Genomic DNA, 19,724 nt, shown 5'->3' with positions numbered 1-19,724 from the left:
CACCGCTAAGCGTCTGTGATTACTGGAACAATCAACCACAGTACATTCCCATCGCGTTTTTTTAGCACACTTCCCATTTATCCCGTGGTGAGCGGCCATTAAAAATATCCGCTTGAATTCTTCCGTATTGTTTTGTTTCGACGACAGCAGTGGTTGTAACGGCCTGCGGATTGCATTCGCGATGTCATTTGTTGGCGTCTTGTTTTTTTTTTTTTCCAATTGGCTCCGTGACGCGGATATCTATTTTAAGCTCAAGAATGCCGCCTTAATAGTTTCGTTTACATCATTCGGCAGGAATGCGCCCGGGTTTGGGATAACTTTGTCAGTTCTTTGAGTTCTCCCCCATTCTCCGTGACGAAAGTTTCAGGAATGACAAAAACTGGTCATCCGTTTTGTTTTTGTTTTTTAGTGCTCTTCTTTTTTCAAAACTTGCTATTTGTATCTTTCTTTTCCTTTTTTTCCGGGTTCACCTGTTTGCGAGACCTGCCTCGCTTCGCGATCGAATTCCAGCGCAGGCCGATCGAGGCGTCGTGACAGCCCGAAAGCTTTTATTCCTGTTTTTTTTTTCCGGCCGTCTTCCCTCCTCTCCCTCGATTGTTCCGCTCCGTTGGAAGACGGCTGCGGTGTGCGCGCCGGGGTCGGAGGCGTCGTTTTGTTGTCCAGCGAGTGACCGGGTGAGTGGCCGCGGCGGCGACCGGTCGCCCGCCCCTCGTCTTCGTCGCCGCCGCTTGTGCCGCCGTGCTACGCTGCCCTCCCCGGGCCACGCTCGCACGTCCGGCCCTATACTTCTCTCTCCACCATCTTGCTCTTGACAGTGTATCTCTCTTTCTATCTTTTTCCCCTCTGCGCAGACGTCCTTTGTTTCCCTTTCGGACATCCCGTGCCGTGGCTGTGGGCAGTTCCTGGGAAGGGTATGCCTGTGGGCATCACACTGCATTACGCGGGCATCGAGGGCATTTGATTGATTGATTTGTGGGGTTTAACGTCCCAAAGCCACCATATGATTATGAGAGACGCCGTAGTGGAGGGCTCCGGAAATTTCGACCACCTGGGGTTCTTTAACGTGCACCCAAATCTGAGCACACGGGCCTACAACATTTCCGCCTCCATCGGAAATGCAGTCACCGCAGCGGGGATTCGATCCCGCGACCTGCGGGTCAGCAGTCGAGTACCTTAGCCACTAGACCACCGCGGCGGGGCAAGAGGGCATTTCACAATGCTTATTGAAGCGCATGCAGCAGGGTTCCTCGTCTTCGGTCGTCCGCTAGGTTTACCAGGACACCGATAAACGTTATTGTGTGCACCGATAGTAAGGGTGATTGTAAGGGATACTGTCGGTGTTTGTAGCGATAGTAAGCAAGCCTATAGAATGTATTCAGTCAAAACTGATGCAACCCTCACTTTATACGTGCACGAAATTACATTCATCGGTTACCGCGTTAGCTACGGTGAAAACACTTCGTGTTGAATTCCGCGTTGCCCGATTACCTCGATAGAGAACAGCGACAGGGAACGTGCAGATGCAGCAGCGCTGTGGCAGCGATATGTATCATCTCGTGCACGGCTCTGTGGAGCTCGGTGTATGTCGAGTAACTTTATGACTAGGGAGTATAGTCGTGTGATGAAGATGGACGCGGACAAACCCTGCAGCAAGGACGTTTGAACGTAGCGATAAAGTGCTCTTGCATGTCTGCATGTCGAGTTCGCTCGCGCTCTTACCTCGAACGTTCCTGAAATGGGCACATACTGGTATACGCACTCAGATACACTTTCTTGCTGCAATACATGCGATGGCTCGCCCGCGTAGTTTTTCTGAAACTCGATCGCGCTGGTTGAGGTAAGACTTGGATGTTATATAATCAAGTGAAACTTCCATATATAGTTGGAAGCGTAAAATCGTGATGACTATACAGCAATGTAATCATCATCAGTGCGCAGTACAGCGTATTATTTACAACGTGTCCTTCAATCATAGCATCCCTCACACAGTGATTTTTTTTAGCGACTCGCGTTCAAGTCCGAGGCAGAACAAAGTCGCTCGCTGTGACCACGGCCTCACCTGCGTTACGCGAATCCGCCGCCCCCTCTGAGTTTGCCCTCGCCACTTTATTCGTGCAGTATTCTTTTCTTTACTTTACTCCGCGTAATGTTGAGCGGGAAAGAGGGCGAGAGAAATAAGCATGCACGAGAGGAGAATTACGCGCTCGGCTGATCTCGCTGCGGCGATTCCCGGCCGACCAAACTGGCCCCCGTCTCCTTCGCCACGCCGCCGGGATTAGTTGACGCACGGCATTCTCCAGCGGGGTCGTCCCTCGCCATGGTGCGGCCTGTCCGGCCAGGCAGGCGCGCCCACAGACCGTTGCTCGCCGTTGGGAAACCGGCAGCAGCGTTTTCTCGTCATACACCAGAAGAGCCTGTCGCGGATGTGGACGGCGTCGCTGGGTCCCGCTCTGCAGCTCTGGCTCGAATGACCTGCGTGGACACTCATGACGGAACTGGACCAGCGACCCCATCGATGAGGAGGCTGTTGACCGGCCCCTCTTAGGAAGTTTTCGAGAGACCCGAACACTTATCGGGCGTTGGTGTATTCTCAGTGTGATTTACCTAACGTTGAGTCTTGCGGATGTGGCTTGGCTTTTGGCGCCGAGCGACTGCAGGAATTCGCCCAGCATCGTCGGCGTGCCAATAACCGCGAGGAATTAATTGATTCCGTGTTTTGCCAGTGCTCTTGATCCGGCGTGGATGTGTGCGTGCTTACTTCTGCGGGTATACCCGTAGTTCCGAAGGCCGGTGTCTGGTACTATTGGTGCCCCTTTTGGTTTCGTGAGCTCTGCAAAACTCTTGCACCCGCTGGACGGTAAACCATGTTTCGCACTTCCGGCGCAACGAATTGCGGATACCCCCCAGTCGCTGCCATTTTTGTCCCTGTAAGTATGATCGCGAATTTGCATGGCCTATTTATACTCATGTTTATAGATTCGCCTTAATTGCGTCGTTTCAGTTTATTCATGTGCCCTGATAGTATCTTGCTTCGCAAAAGCTGTCATCTGTTCATCTTTACGCGGAAGTGATTGAAGTACAAGTCAAGGCGTTTACGGTCCGAGTGCTCCGGTAGATGTAACAAAAAATTCAGGCAGTTCATATAATATATATGAACCCTGCAAGTAAGTTTACAGTGATTAAGAAGTGGAATTTCATCATACCGATTGCTGTTGTCACTCTGTGGTCTTGTACTGGCCGCACAAGAACGCAGCCTGTGAAGACCCTGAACATTTTCTAACTTCCAAGAGAGCCTTACGTGAGTACACATATAGATAAACATTGTTATATGGAAACAACATAAATCTGTAATATTTTGCACACGTCCCCGGTTCTTTCTGTCCCACTGTTTCCTCGTTGTTTGTCTTGTGCGAAGTGCACTTTTAGTAAGTCCCGCAGTTTTTCTATTTCTATACGTGTACACGCGCATGATATATTTCTGTTGGAAGAATATGCTAACTGCTTGGGGGGGGGGGGGGTGATTCATAAATGAAAAGAAGAGAAAAAGTCAGCGCCGTAACTGTCTCTCAGGGGGGAGGACACCTCAACAGTAGCTCACGAGGGATGGGGGTAAGGTGGGGTTAAAATGATATGATTAAAAGGTAGAGAGAGAGCGAGGCGCAGGAAGAGCCACATAGGGAAGTAAGGAAAAGATAGTAAAGATGGACACGGTTAGGAGAAGTCCGGTGACGGGGCACCACTCGGCGAGAGCTCTTGTCGGCGTCGGGAGATGGCGTAGGGCGAGCTATTCGGCCAGAGCTGCGCTGTCGTTGGAGATCGCGGGGGCACAACTGGTCGGCACGAAATACAGAGAGCGAGGCGCCCCTAACTGCTGACACAGGTATACGCACAGAAATAAACAGGCATTCGCCCCTCTGTGTGCTTGCAAGTACCAAATGACTCAGCACTATAAAAAGTTGTTTTCCAGAGGAACTTCTCAATTACCCCGAAAAGGGCTCTTGCTCCTCCAAAAGACGAAATATGCTCAAGCTATTGCATTCCGCGAGTAACCGCGAGAGCGCGGTTACTATACTTCGCAGTTACTACCAAAATAGTGCAATGGGTGTGGCAGGTTAGTTACTCTTCCATAGGAGCCACCTCGATACCCATTTTTCTCCTTCTTAGAGTGTGGTATGGGCATCTGTCGTGATCGATAGTTATGTTTTCGCCAACTAGGCCCAACAGAAAATACTGCTGCGATATCACGAATAAGATCATTTAACAGGCTGGTAACCCCGCTTGTGCGTACATACCATGCATGGAAGCTGAACGAGAAGAGAAGAAATTTGTTATTCGCAAGTTCGCATAGAAGAACACGGGCAAAGTTTTTGGTTGTTTTATTTTGGAGTGTACGCGGAAAAGACGAGGTGAAAGAAACGGAGAAGCACATCGCGTGAAGGCCTCATCGCAGCCTCTGAAGTGAACGTGGTCCACGAGACGAGTCGTTATCGCGAAGGCGCGCCGATGACCTCGCTTCCATGCCTTCATGTCCGTGCGAGACGAGTGGCGTGCCCGTCCTTGGCGAATTCTCTCTGAAGTCCAAAAGCTTATGTGCGTGGAGTGTGAAAGGGGCGCTAGGATAGTGCACGAATTCCATCTCTCTATTCGTTCTCCAATACATTGTCCTTATACTTCTTTCTTGAGGTGTTCGTAATATCCGACGAGCATATGGAACCGTGCCAACAAGGCAAGACTGGTGAAAGTACACGCGTATTAATTGGTATGCGACTGCGAGCTTTCTTGTGTCTTTCATTTTCGTCCCTGGTTTCGTATTGTCTGTCTTGATTGAGTGATGAAGACGACGTCTATAACGTCTCAGGGCGGCGCCAGGCTCACGTCTATAGTTGGCATGCGAGTTAAGGCTACATCCGGGTGTTAACGCATTTGTGTTTGGGGAAGTTAAAAGACGAGTGGCCTGTACCCTTTTAAGATTTGTCCTCGTTCGTATAGCGCTCTGCTTTGCCGATTCTTAATGCACACGGTGGCATCTGCGTCTCGTTTGGCTGCCGTAACTGGCCGGCTTGTGCTCAGTAAGCGAAACAAGAAGCAGTGGAATTTACGCTGTAGCTTCGGGTATATATGTGAACTGCTGCTGATACTATAGAAGCCTCACCCCCGTATTCTAGAACGTCCCTTCACTCAACGCTTCACCTTCACTTGAGAAAGCCGATGGGAGCGCTATCTCTAGGCGTGGCAAGTCACTGCATATCAACAATAATCTGCTGCGATTGTCAAGTAGCGCAGCGTCATTTTGAGCCGAGCTGTGGCGCAGCGCTCAGCTCTGTCAAATGAAGGGTGAAAGTCGAGTCGAGGAACGTTTGTGAATACGAGGGTCAGTCTGTCGGCGCCGGACCTTGATGTGGGCCTGCTATGGGGTAACTTCAGTAACCCCGCACTCGGTGAATGCTGCATGTTTTACACATTAGAAGAGTATAGGAGATCCTTATACATTTTCTTCACTCTTTACTGTTGTCTAAGAATGTTACAGTTGACTGACATGCTTTATGTACACACTATAGCATCTTGGATTGGCGTAAACACATTTACGAATGTTCTTATTTAATGTTCTTTTTCTTTACTTTATCTATTTATTCTTTGTTTGCTTCTGGGCAAATTCCTTCCACCGTACACGCTGCGGAAAATCCAAGAGAAGGGCGGCTATTTATTGAATATTATATAGTGATTAGTCATGCATAGATATCCGCTTACGTGCTTGCGTTGCAGTCAGTCTGCAGGAATTAGGTTGTAGTTTTCACACTCGATCTACATGTCCCCAATTTCACCTGCAGAACGCCGTAGTGAGTTCCACCGCAACTTGTGCATGCGCGAATACACTTGCGCCAGATTTCCTGCCTGCAGCGAATCTCGTGTGGAGCTGCGGAATTTTTATATAACGGTGCATTTGCTGCTAGTGCGCGTATTACGTCAAGTTTTGCATATATACGGTGATTGCCGTACGTGGATACATGATGATTCATCGCACGCGTCCGCGATTCGCTCTGCCGCCGCCCTGGATGGCGCCGTCACATCCGGCGGTTTTCCTGCCATGTAGCAGAGGCAGTACGTGAGAGCCGCCGGGAAATAAGTATTACGCAAGTCATGTGTGCCGACTAATTACACGGGTCGGTGAATTGTGTCTGCATGCAGACAAAGATACCGGTCGGTTTTCGCGTACGCAGTAAACGGGCTCGCCCATAATGCGAGTTTCGTTCACTATTCCAATAGTCTGCAGCTTGACGTCGGAATCATTCATGTTTTGCTGTAGACTGGTCGGATTGACAGCATGTTGTAGGCTGATGCATGGGGGCTCCTCATTTCCCACCCTGAAAAAAAAAAAATAAAAAGTCTGGCTACACCACTGGATATCGCCTTGCCGAATAGCTCGGGCGCAACATGGGGTCTTTGAGAAAGGCATCTCGGGGTCTTTCATCGCGTTATCATTTAAATAACTCGCAAAGTCGATCTTCAAAAAAAAAAAAGGGTTGCGCACGACCGCTCTGTTCAAGATATGCGTTGTCAGCACTCGGCGCTGCACTTTTTTTTTTTGCCTTGTACCATGTGATTCGCGCATCATGCATGATGACTCAAGGTGTAATACATGACATTTATTAGAAGACGGTTGCATTACCACGTGAAGTGGATGGCGAGGTTCTAGTGGTTATAGTGTCCGCCGAAGTTCGAAAATTGCCGATTCGTAGTGGAACTTGGTATCGCGGGAACAATTCATCGAGTCGATATATATATAATAACCTATAGCGCAAGAGCATTATTGTCCGCTTTTTGACAAGGTAAAAGAGCAGCCTTACTTCGGCTTATACTTGTTAGTATACAACGGACGCGCGCGTGTTATTATACGCTCACTATATAGCAACAAGTTCAAAGCTTCGCTCTTTTTTTTTTGGATATTTATAAATTTTTCGTTGATCAAGGTTCGCGTCGTAAAGGACGATCTCTGTTTAGTACAGGCGGAACTAACGCCCGCTGTCAGCAAGTCGTTGTTATCCGAAGCCGTCTCGCCCGCAGGCTAATCGATTATACACTATTATAATATACAGTGCCGAATCGCCGGCAGTGTATTCGACGAAGTGGCTCTTGAAAGAGAGAAGAAGAGAAAAGTGAGCCCCGTTATTGTCTGCTTACATGAGCGACACCGCCACAGTAGCTCACGAGGAATGGGGGTGAGGAGGGATAAAAAGGATAGGAGTAAAGATGTGGGAAAGCCGAAGAAGGAGAAGAGAAGAAGGGACGTGTGGTGGTAAGCCACAGCGAGCGAGGACAAACCGAGGGGATAGAAGAGATAGGAAAGATGGAGCACGGTCACTGGAGTCCGAGGACGGGGCGCACCTGCGAGAGCTCCTTTCGGCGTCGGTGGATGGCGTAGAACAAGTCCAGTAAGTCAGAGCTGCACTGTCGTCGGAGGTGGAAGGTCGTCGGCGGCAGGAGATGACGTAGGGTGAGCCCAGTCGGCCAGAGCCACGCTGACGCGGGAGATTGCAAGCGCGCGGAGGGAGGATTTCGAGCACTCGCCTAATGAGCACCGGTCGGCATTCCTCGCGCAGGAAGGCACGCGTGCATCGAGGCGTTCCTTCGTCTTCTTCTTTTTCTTATCCGCACGCCGATTCCGCGCGCGAGCTTCGCAGAGGCAGCACGCCGAAACTCGCGCTTCCGCGCCGTGCCGATTAGCGCCGCCAATTTTGTTCTCTCTTTCTTTGAATATTTTGTTTCGTTCATGCTTTGACGAGTCCTTCTTTTTCCACGGCTCTCATCTCTCTGGAAGCATTTCACGCGGTGCGTGTAGTTAGCCGCGTTCCTCGTCTGCGAGCGTTCACCCCCTTTTTTCTTTTTTTTTTCTTTCTCGCGGCCGGTGCTGGTCTCCGACAGCATTCACCAGCCGTCTATTTTTCTACGCTTCTGCCGGCAGCACTCGCTGTCCGGCTTACTTTATTTCCCAGCCGCTTGTAATCGTTGCGTGGGCGCGATGCGGCGTTTAGTAACACCACTTCCACATCTCACCGTCCTGCGGAGCATGCCCGCGCCGTAGTTTCTGGCGGTCATGCTGCGTCCGCAGTTGCGTCGAGTTTCCCTGCACGCAACGACCGTGTTGCGCCAACATCGCCGCCAGATGGAGTTAGTTGAGGTACCTTGCTAATGTTCTGTAAAGGGCTCCACCCTATAGTCCAAGATAATGGCGCGGAATTTTTCAAAGCGTCGGGGTTTAGGGGCAGTGAAGGCAAAATAGACTTTAAACGGGTAGACATGACCAGGAAGAGACTAACTGATTGCTGGCTACAATCAAGGCGCGAGTGAAATTCAATCCTTAAACACATAGTGATAGTACTTAACTTTATCGCTAGGTGGTGTGAGCTACCGCCCGATCTAAAGGGCACAGCCGGATACGTTCATCCATCCATCCATGCGGCGCGGCGTTTAGATGAGGCAGGCATAGCCTTGCGTGCGCGGCTGTATGCGTTCCACCTTTTGTTACGTGTGTCGTATATACACTGCATGCTTGTTGGTGCAGCAGTTAGCTTCGACTGAAGCAGCCACGTCTGGTGGAACTGGAGAACCGTTAGGCAGCATTCCTGCCGCAGTCGTTGCGCGCTGAGAGTGCGCAGTAACGTACACACGTTCGCACGCACGTCGCAGCAAGCCGGCATTCCTGGCGTTCCTGCTGTATATTTTTTTTCGTTGTCGCTTTACCGAACATCACATGTGCTCTTGCAACATGTGTACACTTCTGCATGCTCTGTTATTTTGAGCTGAAGCTAATAGCAATGATCCTCTGCCAAGGGTATGCGTTTACTCGCGGCTATCCTTCCTTTTTTCTTCTTCTTCTAATTGAATTCATCGTCCGTGATTTCCTTTTATTGCCAGCTGTCTCTCTCTTTTTTCCCTCCGAAAGATATTTGATGCTCCAGAAACATGGGTGAGGTGCGCAAAGGACTCCTCTTTTCTTCTTTTTTAAAACTTGAAGCATCGATTTCAAGCTCCTAAAGAATAAAATAGTAACGTTATATAACCCTGAGACAACCTTGGTCCAGAGTCTTATTGAAGTATTTCTCTTCAAATGGTTATAGGAAATTCGATGTTGTGCATCAGTCATTGCCGGTTCGATAATGCTTAGATCATCAACGTGTCTGTGGACAGTCATTGTGAAACCCTGCGGTCAACTAATTTGTTTCTGATTACCTTAAACCCTCGTAGATGTTCGTGATTCCCGCCGATCCCCTTTCATATATAGTTTTAAACATCATACAGAACATGTCTCATTAAAAAAAAGATACCGTAAGTACGAACACTTTATCTGGACAGATTGCTCTGTAGTCAATTTAAATGCCCCCGCCCATCGCTGCTGTGGAAAGGGAGAGTAAACACCCTTGCAACAGGTATACTTTGGTGACAAATTAGGAATAACAAGTGTCCATAAAAGCCACCGCTTGCGCAGATTTATAAATACGCGTTCGATCACGGCATGCACCTTTTTATGGCGTCACTTAAAAGAGTAGAAGGTAACACACTAACAGAATTTGTTTTTGTTGATGATGAAACGCAATAAGCGAGGAAACGCAGCTAAGCGATGACATCAGCGTTTCATCCTTCCTTTATAAGTCGTGGAAAAGGTATAGTGTAGCAACGACGCATTAAGAACGACGCTCATCTGGCATTGGATCCTCACATCCTTCAGTATTGAGTTCAAAAGGACAGGTTAACACGCTTACAAAGGACTCCTCAACTATTATTAACCTCGAGTAAGCGCTACAGAATTCGTCGTTTGTATAGTCGACGTCAATTTAGGATGTGTCTTTGTATGGTGCGGGTCTTCGTCGTGTCGTATAACTCGGTAGTCAACGGTCCTTAGCGCGTGCTCAAAGAGACGTGGCGCATGAGACCATGGATAAATGACTCTGCCAAGACCTTGTCAGAGAAGGTCATGCCGTGCGGGATGCTCGCGGCGGACAGCATTTTTTATTGTTATTATTATTTGCGGTTTCTTATTGCGTTCGCGATCCGGTCTCACACAATAGGCGCAGCGGAAGCGGGACGAGAGCCCAGCAACAGAAACGGCGGGCTCGTGATGGCCGTCTGGCTAGACGCTGTTCGCATACACCCTTCGATCGGGGACGGCCATCAACCGTCGACGGCAAATACCCTCTCGCATTACAGCGCTCCGCACTGTTTCTCCGTTTCGTGCGTCAAGCGTAGAGTGCATCACCGCTATGGAAGCTAGCGAGACTTTGTGCTCACCAAGCAATAGTTCAATAAGTTTAACACCCGTAATTCGATGCTTTTTCGCTGTTAGACTGACCAATAAATGAAGATGCTTCGTGCCTTAAAAGTAAACAAACCTCCTCATTTGTACGGTTGTCAGTAGGTTATACTCTGAATGTCTTCGTTTTTTTTTTTTTTTCGTATCGTGTTCTCCCGTCACCCCCGGAAGCTTTTCAAAAGAAAAGATTTTCCGGGGGTGACGGTTCTCCGCGTTTAGTTCCGCTAGTGTGCAGCCAGAGATAATCGCTAAGGCCGCGTTTGCAACGACGAAAGCCGAGCGCGAGACGCACCGATTTGCACAATTAAATTTGCTGACCGAGCTTCTTGCGTAGCCTCCGTACCATTGCGTCATCTCGTGAACATCGCGATGACGTTATTGCTGTCAAAGTTATAGGGCTGCTAAGTCTTACGAGTTCACGTGACCGCGCGTTGTGCGCACGTAGGAAAAAACAGGACGACTGCCGTAACTATTAACGTCCGTCCATCTTTTATCTCTGTCCGCTCGCGTACTTTCACTGTCTGGCTTGGCCTTTTCTTCTCGCCGAACAACAGGACGGTCTTGTGTTGTACGGCTTGTGCTTTCGGTATAACGCAAGCAGTAAACTGCCGTTTCACCTCTCATTAGGTTGCGCGTGGCATCTGCCGCCGCCACGCTGCAGCGAGCCTGCCTTTGTGATTGCCGCGCAGTCGTTATCCGTCACGTCTGATGGCGGTATGCGGAGCCCATTGTCTGCCGGTGGTGTGAGCGGAGGGTCGTAATGAGGAGTGACTCGGCGGACGATCCATCGAAAGGTCACGAGTTGCCCTGCGGTGTAGAGGGACGCGATTGGTTGCATGCGCTAAGCCTGGGCCTAGCTCCCCCTCTCCCCCTTTTTTTTCTTCTTCCTGCACATGGGCGCCACCATCTTCGGTTGTCAATTGAATGCTCTCTTGATTTTGCGTATCGCGACGTCCACGAATCAGTAAGGTGACGAAACGCTCAATGCACCAAAACCAACCATTTTCGTGCGCACACGGGTATACGGTATAGCGTTGTTCGTTAGCAAGGTCAGCGCCTCCTTTATCTTCGCTGGCAAGGTTAGCAGCACCGAAATCCAGCTTCCGAATTGTTCTGCATTCCTGAAAATTATCTCAAGAGAGCGCAGTGAATTGTTGCTTATCCACTAATTCATGGGCCTGCGCAGGGGGGAGAAAGGAGGGTTCGTTCGACGACCTCCCCCCCCCCCTTCTCATCCCCAACATCTTCGTGCACACGCTTGCGCCCTGCCTGTACATACCTGCGCCCTGCCTGTACATATATGCCGTACAGCACTGCGCCGTGCTCCCGACCGGGTTGCAGAAATTAGGTGCCTTTTCTCATTTTCTAACCACTACCACCACCACATTGCTCTTTTAGGAATGTGCATGACTCCCCCTTCCCCCCTTTTATTGCCATTCTGATTGTTTTATAAATGCTATGTACATGAGCACCTAACATTTAGCAAACCCTCCCGCCTTTCCTAACTAGAGTAATGAATAATTGATTGGGTACATCTACACCAAACTGAACTAAACATAAAATCACTTCACAGCTGACATGCAAAATGAAAAACCGCTGCGAAGTCGTGTTTTGGAATTGACGATGGCGGATTTGATCAAACCCGCGACGCAGTTCTCATTCATGCCCGTCTCCCTTCCGTCTGCCAGCGTGGCTAGCTCGGTCGTTCTCTTACTTCGAATCGCCATCACGATCAGCACGTCAGGCCAGGTGCGGGCATTTTGAACGTTCCCGCCTCCCTCTTGCACCGACGTGCCAGTTACCTGGCGCCACCACGTGCTCCGTCTTCGCTCCGCATGGTCTTGCCCGAGGTTTTGGTCGTTGCACTCAGGCTCGGCAACGTGCAATTTACGTGCGGTGCTTATAGTAGCGTGTTCATTATTTACTCCGCGATACAATCGTCTGCACTCGACATGGTGCCTCCGAGCAGCGGCGAAGAGGCTACGGGACGATGCCCCGTGAGTAGCACCGATAGCAGCAGATCAAGGAACTCGTGGCGTTTCGCTAGAAGAGGCAAATGCTCTCTGCGGGGGTTGCGGCTTGAAAGAAAAACACCCGCCTGGAATCGGCCGTGGCGTGCACGAAGCGTGACCGTCGGCGCAGCCTCGTCTTGTCTGCGATGGCCGCGTCGTACAAGCAGCGACGCATGCACGAATGCTTATTGGACCGTGTTGCTGGATTTGCCGGCGGCCACAGGGCACCGCAGTCAGTCGCATCTCTCTTGTTGTCTCTCGCGCTCGGAGAGTTCCCACGTTAGTCGTCGTCCGGAAAGCCGAAATAGACCGGGCGCGTACGCTGACTGTTCTTTTTTTTTTCCTTCTTTTTTAAGCACACCGCTTTTTAGATGGGCGTGCAACATAAACGGCGGTAGCTTGCAGTGAACTTTACTACTGTAGGCGCAGGCTTCCTTCAGCAATCAGAGGAAATACTGGTATTTTCAGGCATTGCGGCAGCTCTGTGAAACTGGGTGAATCGAAAAGAAAAGCGTTTACTCCAGACATAGGAGTAGCCCCCCTCTCCCAAAGAGGGGGGAGCGGAAGGATTTCTGGCTTAGCTCCTGACTCCAGAGTTGCTTCCAGCAGTGAGAGTTGAGCTTGTTCATGCTGCTGGCTTTTGCTGGGCCATGGCTTGTAAAGCAACATGAAGAATTGTGTTGCAGCCTCTGTAGCTCGGTAATCCTCTAAGTGTGTCATCTTTATAATTTTGTGAAAATGAGTCTGTCAAGCAGCTCGTAATGCCATGGTTTAACATGATCAAGTTGGATCTGGTGGCACATCTCACATTGTTTATTGCATACAGGTTGTTGTAAAATTATTGTTTGGGATATAGTAAACTGACCTGTTGTACACCGCCTTTTTTTTTCTTGAAAATTAATTGCAATATACTGCCAGTAGATTTTCATTTGTAGGATCTGGGAAAAATCAAAGGACATTAAAGTGCAGACATAATATCAGCACTATTCTTATGTAATCTTATATCATGTTAAGTGAATTATGGTACCAACTGGCAGTATTGTTCGATCGTTGTGTGTAGCCTGCGTGTGTTACGCTTGTAGCATCATCTTGATCCTTCTTCCTTATAGCAATGTCTTGTAATACCCTCCATCATCTGTATTTTCTTGCAACTTCTGGAATTACTTTTCTAGCAAGTGTTCTCAACAACAGGACCATAAAATTACGTATCCCATTAACAAATGAATTTCTCCCCAATGTATTTTTTCGTAAATGTCAATCTTCCTTTTAGTTGAATTCAGATGCAGCATGCACTTGACAAAATAGCATCTATCATAATGCATTTCATATATTTGTATTTCAGTTTGAACATTTTCTGTGGAGGCTTACTTAAATATAGGAAAATTCCAATTGTGCTTCTTTGACAGAGTTTCTTTTGCACTATAGAATGTTTAGCTTTTTATAATGCATTTGGTATCGTGATGTATTAGATTACAAATCATTTATACTTTTATGGTACAAGGGATACCTCTCTGTCGAGTTTGGATGCATCACCGATCCTGCAAGTGCAGATAGTACACTGATGGCGAATGTTCAGTATTATTGACTAAATTTTGTCACATTCTTTAATTTGATTTAGTACACATGTACCAGTCAGTTATAGTAGTAATATTGATAGTTGCACTAGGAGTACTGACAATTTCTCGCTCACTGTTGCATTATTCATTGCATTGGAGTAACTGTTAATGGTACAGTAACCTTACACGAAACTTCTGGTATCGCGTAGCTCAGTAACTCGGTGCCTCTTGCCCTAGTCTACATGTCATTTAGTTACAATGAGCTGCCAGCTTTCTTGGGTGGTGTCCCCCTTGCTTCTCTTTCTCTGTGGTGGCAATAGCACCTGGAAAGCCAGTGTTCGGCTATAAATAGTTTCCTTTTTGAGTGACCTTGCCATCAGGGCACTCGTGTAGGCACTGTTTAGCTTCACTTCTGGAGCAGCTGTCTTGCCATCTAGCTGTCTCTTGTACCGGCTTTTGGATTGGGAGATGAACACCCACAAATGTATTATGAGCCATCTTTAAATTAGTGTAGGTGCCTACATTCTAACTAATTTTAACTTTTCACTCCCGTGTTGGCAGGTCTTGAAGTTGTGAGTTCGAGCATAATGACAAATACTTATTTTTCCGATTTGTCTTTACGTCCATCAACAATAATGATGGTTAGTATGGAAGACCATAAGCCATAAATAGCAGAAGCTGTAGTTGACAATAATTCCGACAGTGCAAGACTGCACACAATTACAACTTGGGAAAGTACTTTAAACATTTATTATTTCTTTTTTTTCCAATTATTGCACTATTTGTGCTGGATAATCTCATAAAAACTTTGTGAAGTTGCTTTGAAAAAAGAAATGGCTTCGTTGCTGGTTTATTCATTGCTTTTGCACAAGTTAATATTTTTTTGATAAACTGTTGTGAATTTGCAAAATTTGCTTAGAAGATACTGTGCTATAGCACACTTTGCATATTCATTGGTGCTAATGGTGGATTCTGAAAAGCTTAGAATAATGAAGATGCGCATTTAAACTGGTACATATTTGTATTAACAGCATGGGCATGTACTGTTTGTTTTCACATGTGCGGATGATTTACATACCGGAAGAGACGTTCTGCTTTTGTACACCGTTGAAAGAAATTAAGCATTTCACGAATTCTGAACTTTGGGTTTTTCCTTTTCTTTTCATTTTTGCAGCCTCAAGACACTTGGGTTACTGTACATAATGTTAAAAGCTGCAATGACGGGGGTATCCTGGACCTTGACGACCACCTCAATGACGTCGTCGATGACAGGGAACAAGTGAGCGGGGCTTGTTTCTTGAACACTGACGCTATGTGTACATGAGTGTGGCTATGAATCGAGCTTTTGATGATGCTTTCTTTTCCATTTGTGTCATTTTAGTGGGAGGTGGGAACAGTAGGTATTGATCCCTTCATTGCTTAACTATGTGTTATCGTTCCTGACTGTTTGCTGCCTACACAAACTGCCTCACTTATGAGCTACTAAAAATTTGATGGCGGGAATGTTATCATCCAACACATCACCACCTTAGTGAATGGAGAAACTGTCCATTGTCGTTTGGCTTGGTTACACAGAAGCTTTATTGCTTTTGAACATCCTAGAAGTGCATTGTTTTCTCAGATAAACCTAATAGAGCTAGTGATTTGTTTGTGACTGGAAGGGAAAGTTGTGTGCATTTATTTATTGCTGCGTTAAATACTGGCTGCTGTTCATCCTTGAGCGTGGAGTGCCAATGTCAATTTTTCGTTGCACAGATTATAGCTGTGTTTGAAGAGCAGACATCTCCCTGCCCGACCCACAATGCTGGAGATGGGACCAGTGCTAGTTCTGTGGGTACGGAGAGCCCCGACATTTTCCACTGCAATGAGTTGAACCACAATGGGGGCATCAAGGGTGGTTCGAGTTACATTGACGTGGAAGAAATTACCGCAGACAAGCTTCCAGTGGGTGAGTGAAACGTTCGGCAAACGACCTGCTGTTTTTCTGTGAAATATAATGCTGCTCAAACCGTCAAGAATGGCAGCAGTGTGCGATATCACTAAAGCAAGAAGGAAGCTCTGGCTTGTCGATATCGCAACTGTGGAAGGTTACGCCACCTGTAAGCATTCACAGTTGCATTCCATATGAGCCATGGCGTAGTGCCTGTGGTTGTAGTGCTGCGTTACAAAGTATTGCAGAACTAAACACCATTTAATATTGCTAGCATTTTTTAAACTTTGTGTCAGTATGATCTTGCCATCTTGGAGCCTCTCCTTTGTATGTCTACAAGTGTAAACTTGCGCAGTGGTAGACACACGTGCATCTATAATCAATACGTTTAAGTATGCAAACATTTTCATGGAAGCTGCAATGTTTTCATGTGAAACCCTGCAGTGTATAGGTTTATCTGTGCGTCCAAAAAGCACGACCATTGTCCTATGGGAACCTTAGATGCATGTTGATATGCTGATTACTCTCATAAAATTTAAAAATGTATTTATGTGCTCTGTCTTATTGACTTTCTTGAATCACAGGCAAAGTGAAGGCATGGCATTGATTCTGAGTGCTGATTTACCACATACACAAAAATAGATGTTTTCAGAATGATAAGCAGCAACACGTAGGTGCACTGTATTGCATGCATCTGTCCACATTACCTCATGTCACAAGGTGTCTAAAAATTCATTGGCAGCAGTAATACCAGTCAAACATTTTTGAACATTGCACTTTTCCCATTGTGTTTGCAGGTGTCGCTCCCCTTCAGGTTCGAAGGGGCAGTGAGCCGACGCTAAATCGTCTTTCACCAGTTTCATCTGAACCTGATCCCAGCAAGAGGTGGTCAGCTGCTGTCGTTGTGGATGATCTTTCGCTTACTCGAGATGTGAAGGAGGTGTGTGTTTTCTTTTTCCCACTTGTGTGCAGTGCATGTGCATTTGGAAGCCATGAAAAGCTGAGTGGAGGGGACGGATAATAAATTCTAGCCATCAGTCATTGATGCATCTGCAAAAGAATTTTAAAAATCTAGGGGAGGGGACTTGAAAGCTTGTGTGTGTCCCTGTGATGGCTCTTGATTCTGAGCCTCGTTGTATTAAACAAGATTTCTCCTGTGAAACTTTGGTGTCATGATACAACCCTTTGATGCCATGGCAACTTGTGATTCCATGATTCGTGTTCTTCAGTGGGCAAAGGGGCAATGTCATACTAACACAGTGAACGTTCCTTGTACATACTGCATTGTCGTCACATGTGTTTCATGTTTTGTTCTGCAACCCCACAGAATGGCAGCCTGTCAGATAATGAGCAGCAGCCTCCTCCCCCACCTGGTGAGAGGGGTGAGGGAAGTGGCGGTGAAGAGAAGTCTAACGCGGGGACATTGTCGCGCATTTCTCGGGGCTCTGGACGACTGTCCATGCTGGGGAACAATCCCCACATGCTTCGGTGGGCAGAGGCGGCTGACAGGCAGCTCTACAAGGCAAGTGTAGTTGGATTGTGCCGGGTGTATTCAATAGTGTCGTAGTTTTCAACATTATCTGCTTAGGAGTGTGCCAGTCCCATACCTGCCAACTTTTAAGATTGTTTAGTAAAAGTGCCCCATTTCTGATTTAATGCAGGAGTTGTTCCTAATGAATACAGTCGCTAGTCAGTTATTGTAGCCAGGTTTTTCAAGCCTGTTCTGTCCGCACAGCAACAGCACCAGTTTATAGAAGGAGTGTATCACCAGAACCATAATTTCTTTTAGTGTCAGGTGGTTGCATGAACATTGCATCATTGTAGAAAAGATAAAGAATTAGAAATCGGGTGTCCTTCATCAGCCATTACGTGCTCATTCCATTTTGTGCAAACATATCACTTTGGTCAATTGATGGCAGCATCACATTGCTTTCGTCATTGTATCACAATCAAACATAGATACTCAGGCAGACATTTGTCCTGCATGCATCAGAGATAGTTGCCAAAACGGCATGTTTTTCGTGCTTTCTTACTCAGCTCTCTTTACATCAAGAGCGGCAGACTTATAATAATTAATGCTATTCAGTTAATTACAGTATGCATCAATTAAGCCAAGATTTCCTGTAGTATATCTGTTCAGCTACACTTTCTATGCAAGAGAAATTGCACTAAAATAGAAAAGGACACCACAAAGTAGGAACACTCAACAAATCTGTTTAGTGTTCCTTTCTTGTGGTGTTCATTTTTATTTTAGCACAATTTCTTCTGCACAGAACGAACCAACTAGCCCATCAAGACGTCCTGAGCTATGCTTTCATAGCATCATTCACCTGCACTAAGTGTGGCACCTCTGTCAGGTCACATTCACGGGACAATTGTAGAGATAGAACTGGCTATTAGTTATGCAAGCTCTTCTAACATTCTGTCCAGCACACTATAATTATTCTGTGCTTTTGAAAATCATAACAGAGCATGGTTGGAGTTTGGGGCGGGTAAGCATTTGAATAGGCATTGCACAACATGGTGTTTCTCGAGTACGTTTTCCGTATGGCTGGCTTATGTCACCTATAGTATCATTGCCACTTCATTGCTGTAGTTATCATTCTGCTTCATTTTACAACACGTCTATCAAGTAGCACTTCTGTGAAATGGAGGTTATAATCCTTTACGTTATCTTTAAATTATGCTTGCTGTCACTGTACATTTGCAGTTTCAAGACAGCAGGAAAGAACCACTGGGCAGTGCTGGCTCTTCTCCCGACAGGGACAGTGCAGCTTCTTCAGGGAGCAGCCAAGAAGAAAGGTGAGGAGGGTTGGCACACATTTAGGCACCTATTTTTGTCCTTTTATCGTTTCTGCATATCTAGTCTATCGAGCTTATGTGGAGGAAAGTTTTGCTTTGAAGGAAGTGTTCTGTTGCAGTCAGGTGATATTCTTAATTCTGTAACTGTCATTCATTTGTTTTGGGGGAAAGAGCTTGCTTGATGCTGTGATAAAGTCATTAATGGATATAAATCAGAGTTGAAGCTTATGGTTGCTCAATGAAAGCTGAAGTGCAGACATACTTCGGAGTAACAGCTGCCTGGATGTCAAGGACGTCTGTATGCCTGCCTCAAGTAGCTGTCACAGTTCTTCTCTCACTGCCACATTCTTAATGAATGTAGTGTCCATTAAGCGAGATCACTATGATAATTGTACTTGCTCCAGAAAAAACAAGGCTGAAGAAACACTCTACTCTTTTTTTTTGCCATCTTTTCTCTTACAAAGCCATTGCAGCCGGGCCTCTGCCACTTTGTGACCAATTGAGTGCACAAAATTGTTTTCCTGTGACCACTATGCTTCCTCCATTTGGTTTCTCACAATTTTACAAGAGAGAACTTGAGTTCCACACTCAAAACATTCCTCCCTGCAGATCAGTGCAGTGCATGCAAATGATGGTTGCAATGCTAATGCAAAGTCAATAAATGCTACTAGCCAATATGGTTCACGTGGATCGGAAGTGTATTGCATCCACAGTATAAATAGGTACCAGCACACTTCCAGTTTTATCATCTGAGGAATTAGACACCACAACAGCAAAGATACTTTCTGCGGTGCCTTAAAACAAAAGCAGAGTGCGAGAAAAAACAGGACAGGAGAGACAACATGGGATGGGCGCTCCCCATCCTCTTGTCTCTCTTGTCCCGTCTTTTTTTGTGCTCTGCTTTCATGTTAAGACAATAAATGAACTCACCCAGCAAAGCATTCTATTAGGTTTCTTCAGAGCACTTTCTTGATCGAGCCAACTGCTCTGAGTGAGATGGTATAGCTTGTGACATGCATTATCTAACCACTTCGCTGTAATTGGTATTTCGTTTATGCATTATGCTACACTGATGTTCATTGAAATTTTGTCACAGTGTGTGTGTCTTGCTCATAATT

General features: G+C 46.8%; 1 protein-coding gene across 14 annotated transcripts in view; it reads left to right on the top strand.

The window, feature by feature from the left end:
* The window catches only part of baz (par-3 family cell polarity regulator), a 223,824-nt gene that overhangs the window by 160,159 nt on the left and 43,941 nt on the right, over positions 1-19,724 (top strand). For 3 of the 14 annotated variants that reach the window (XM_075891480.1, XM_075891475.1, XM_075891478.1), the window contains exons 1-6: positions 12,120-12,303; positions 15,049-15,153; positions 15,630-15,822; positions 16,602-16,744; positions 17,132-17,326; positions 18,515-18,606. In XM_075891480.1, coding sequence (XP_075747595.1) covers positions 12,142-12,303; positions 15,049-15,153; positions 15,630-15,822; positions 16,602-16,744; positions 17,132-17,326; positions 18,515-18,606 — 890 coding nt within the window. In that variant the 5' untranslated portion in view covers positions 12,120-12,141. Of the gene's footprint in view, positions 1-2,798; positions 2,928-12,116; positions 12,304-15,048; positions 15,154-15,629; positions 15,823-16,601; positions 16,745-17,131; positions 17,327-18,514; positions 18,607-19,724 lie in introns of those variants that run through there. The other 11 variants (XM_075891485.1, XM_075891474.1, XM_075891476.1 and 8 more) reach the window with 7 other exon arrangements.

Source organism: Rhipicephalus microplus, chromosome 1, assembly GCF_043290135.1.
Source record: "Rhipicephalus microplus isolate Deutch F79 chromosome 1, USDA_Rmic, whole genome shotgun sequence".
NCBI classification, from domain to species: Eukaryota; Metazoa; Arthropoda; class Arachnida; order Ixodida; family Ixodidae; genus Rhipicephalus; species Rhipicephalus microplus.
Note: the sequence above shows the minus strand (reverse complement) of the source record. Positions and strands in the feature narration are given on the sequence as shown.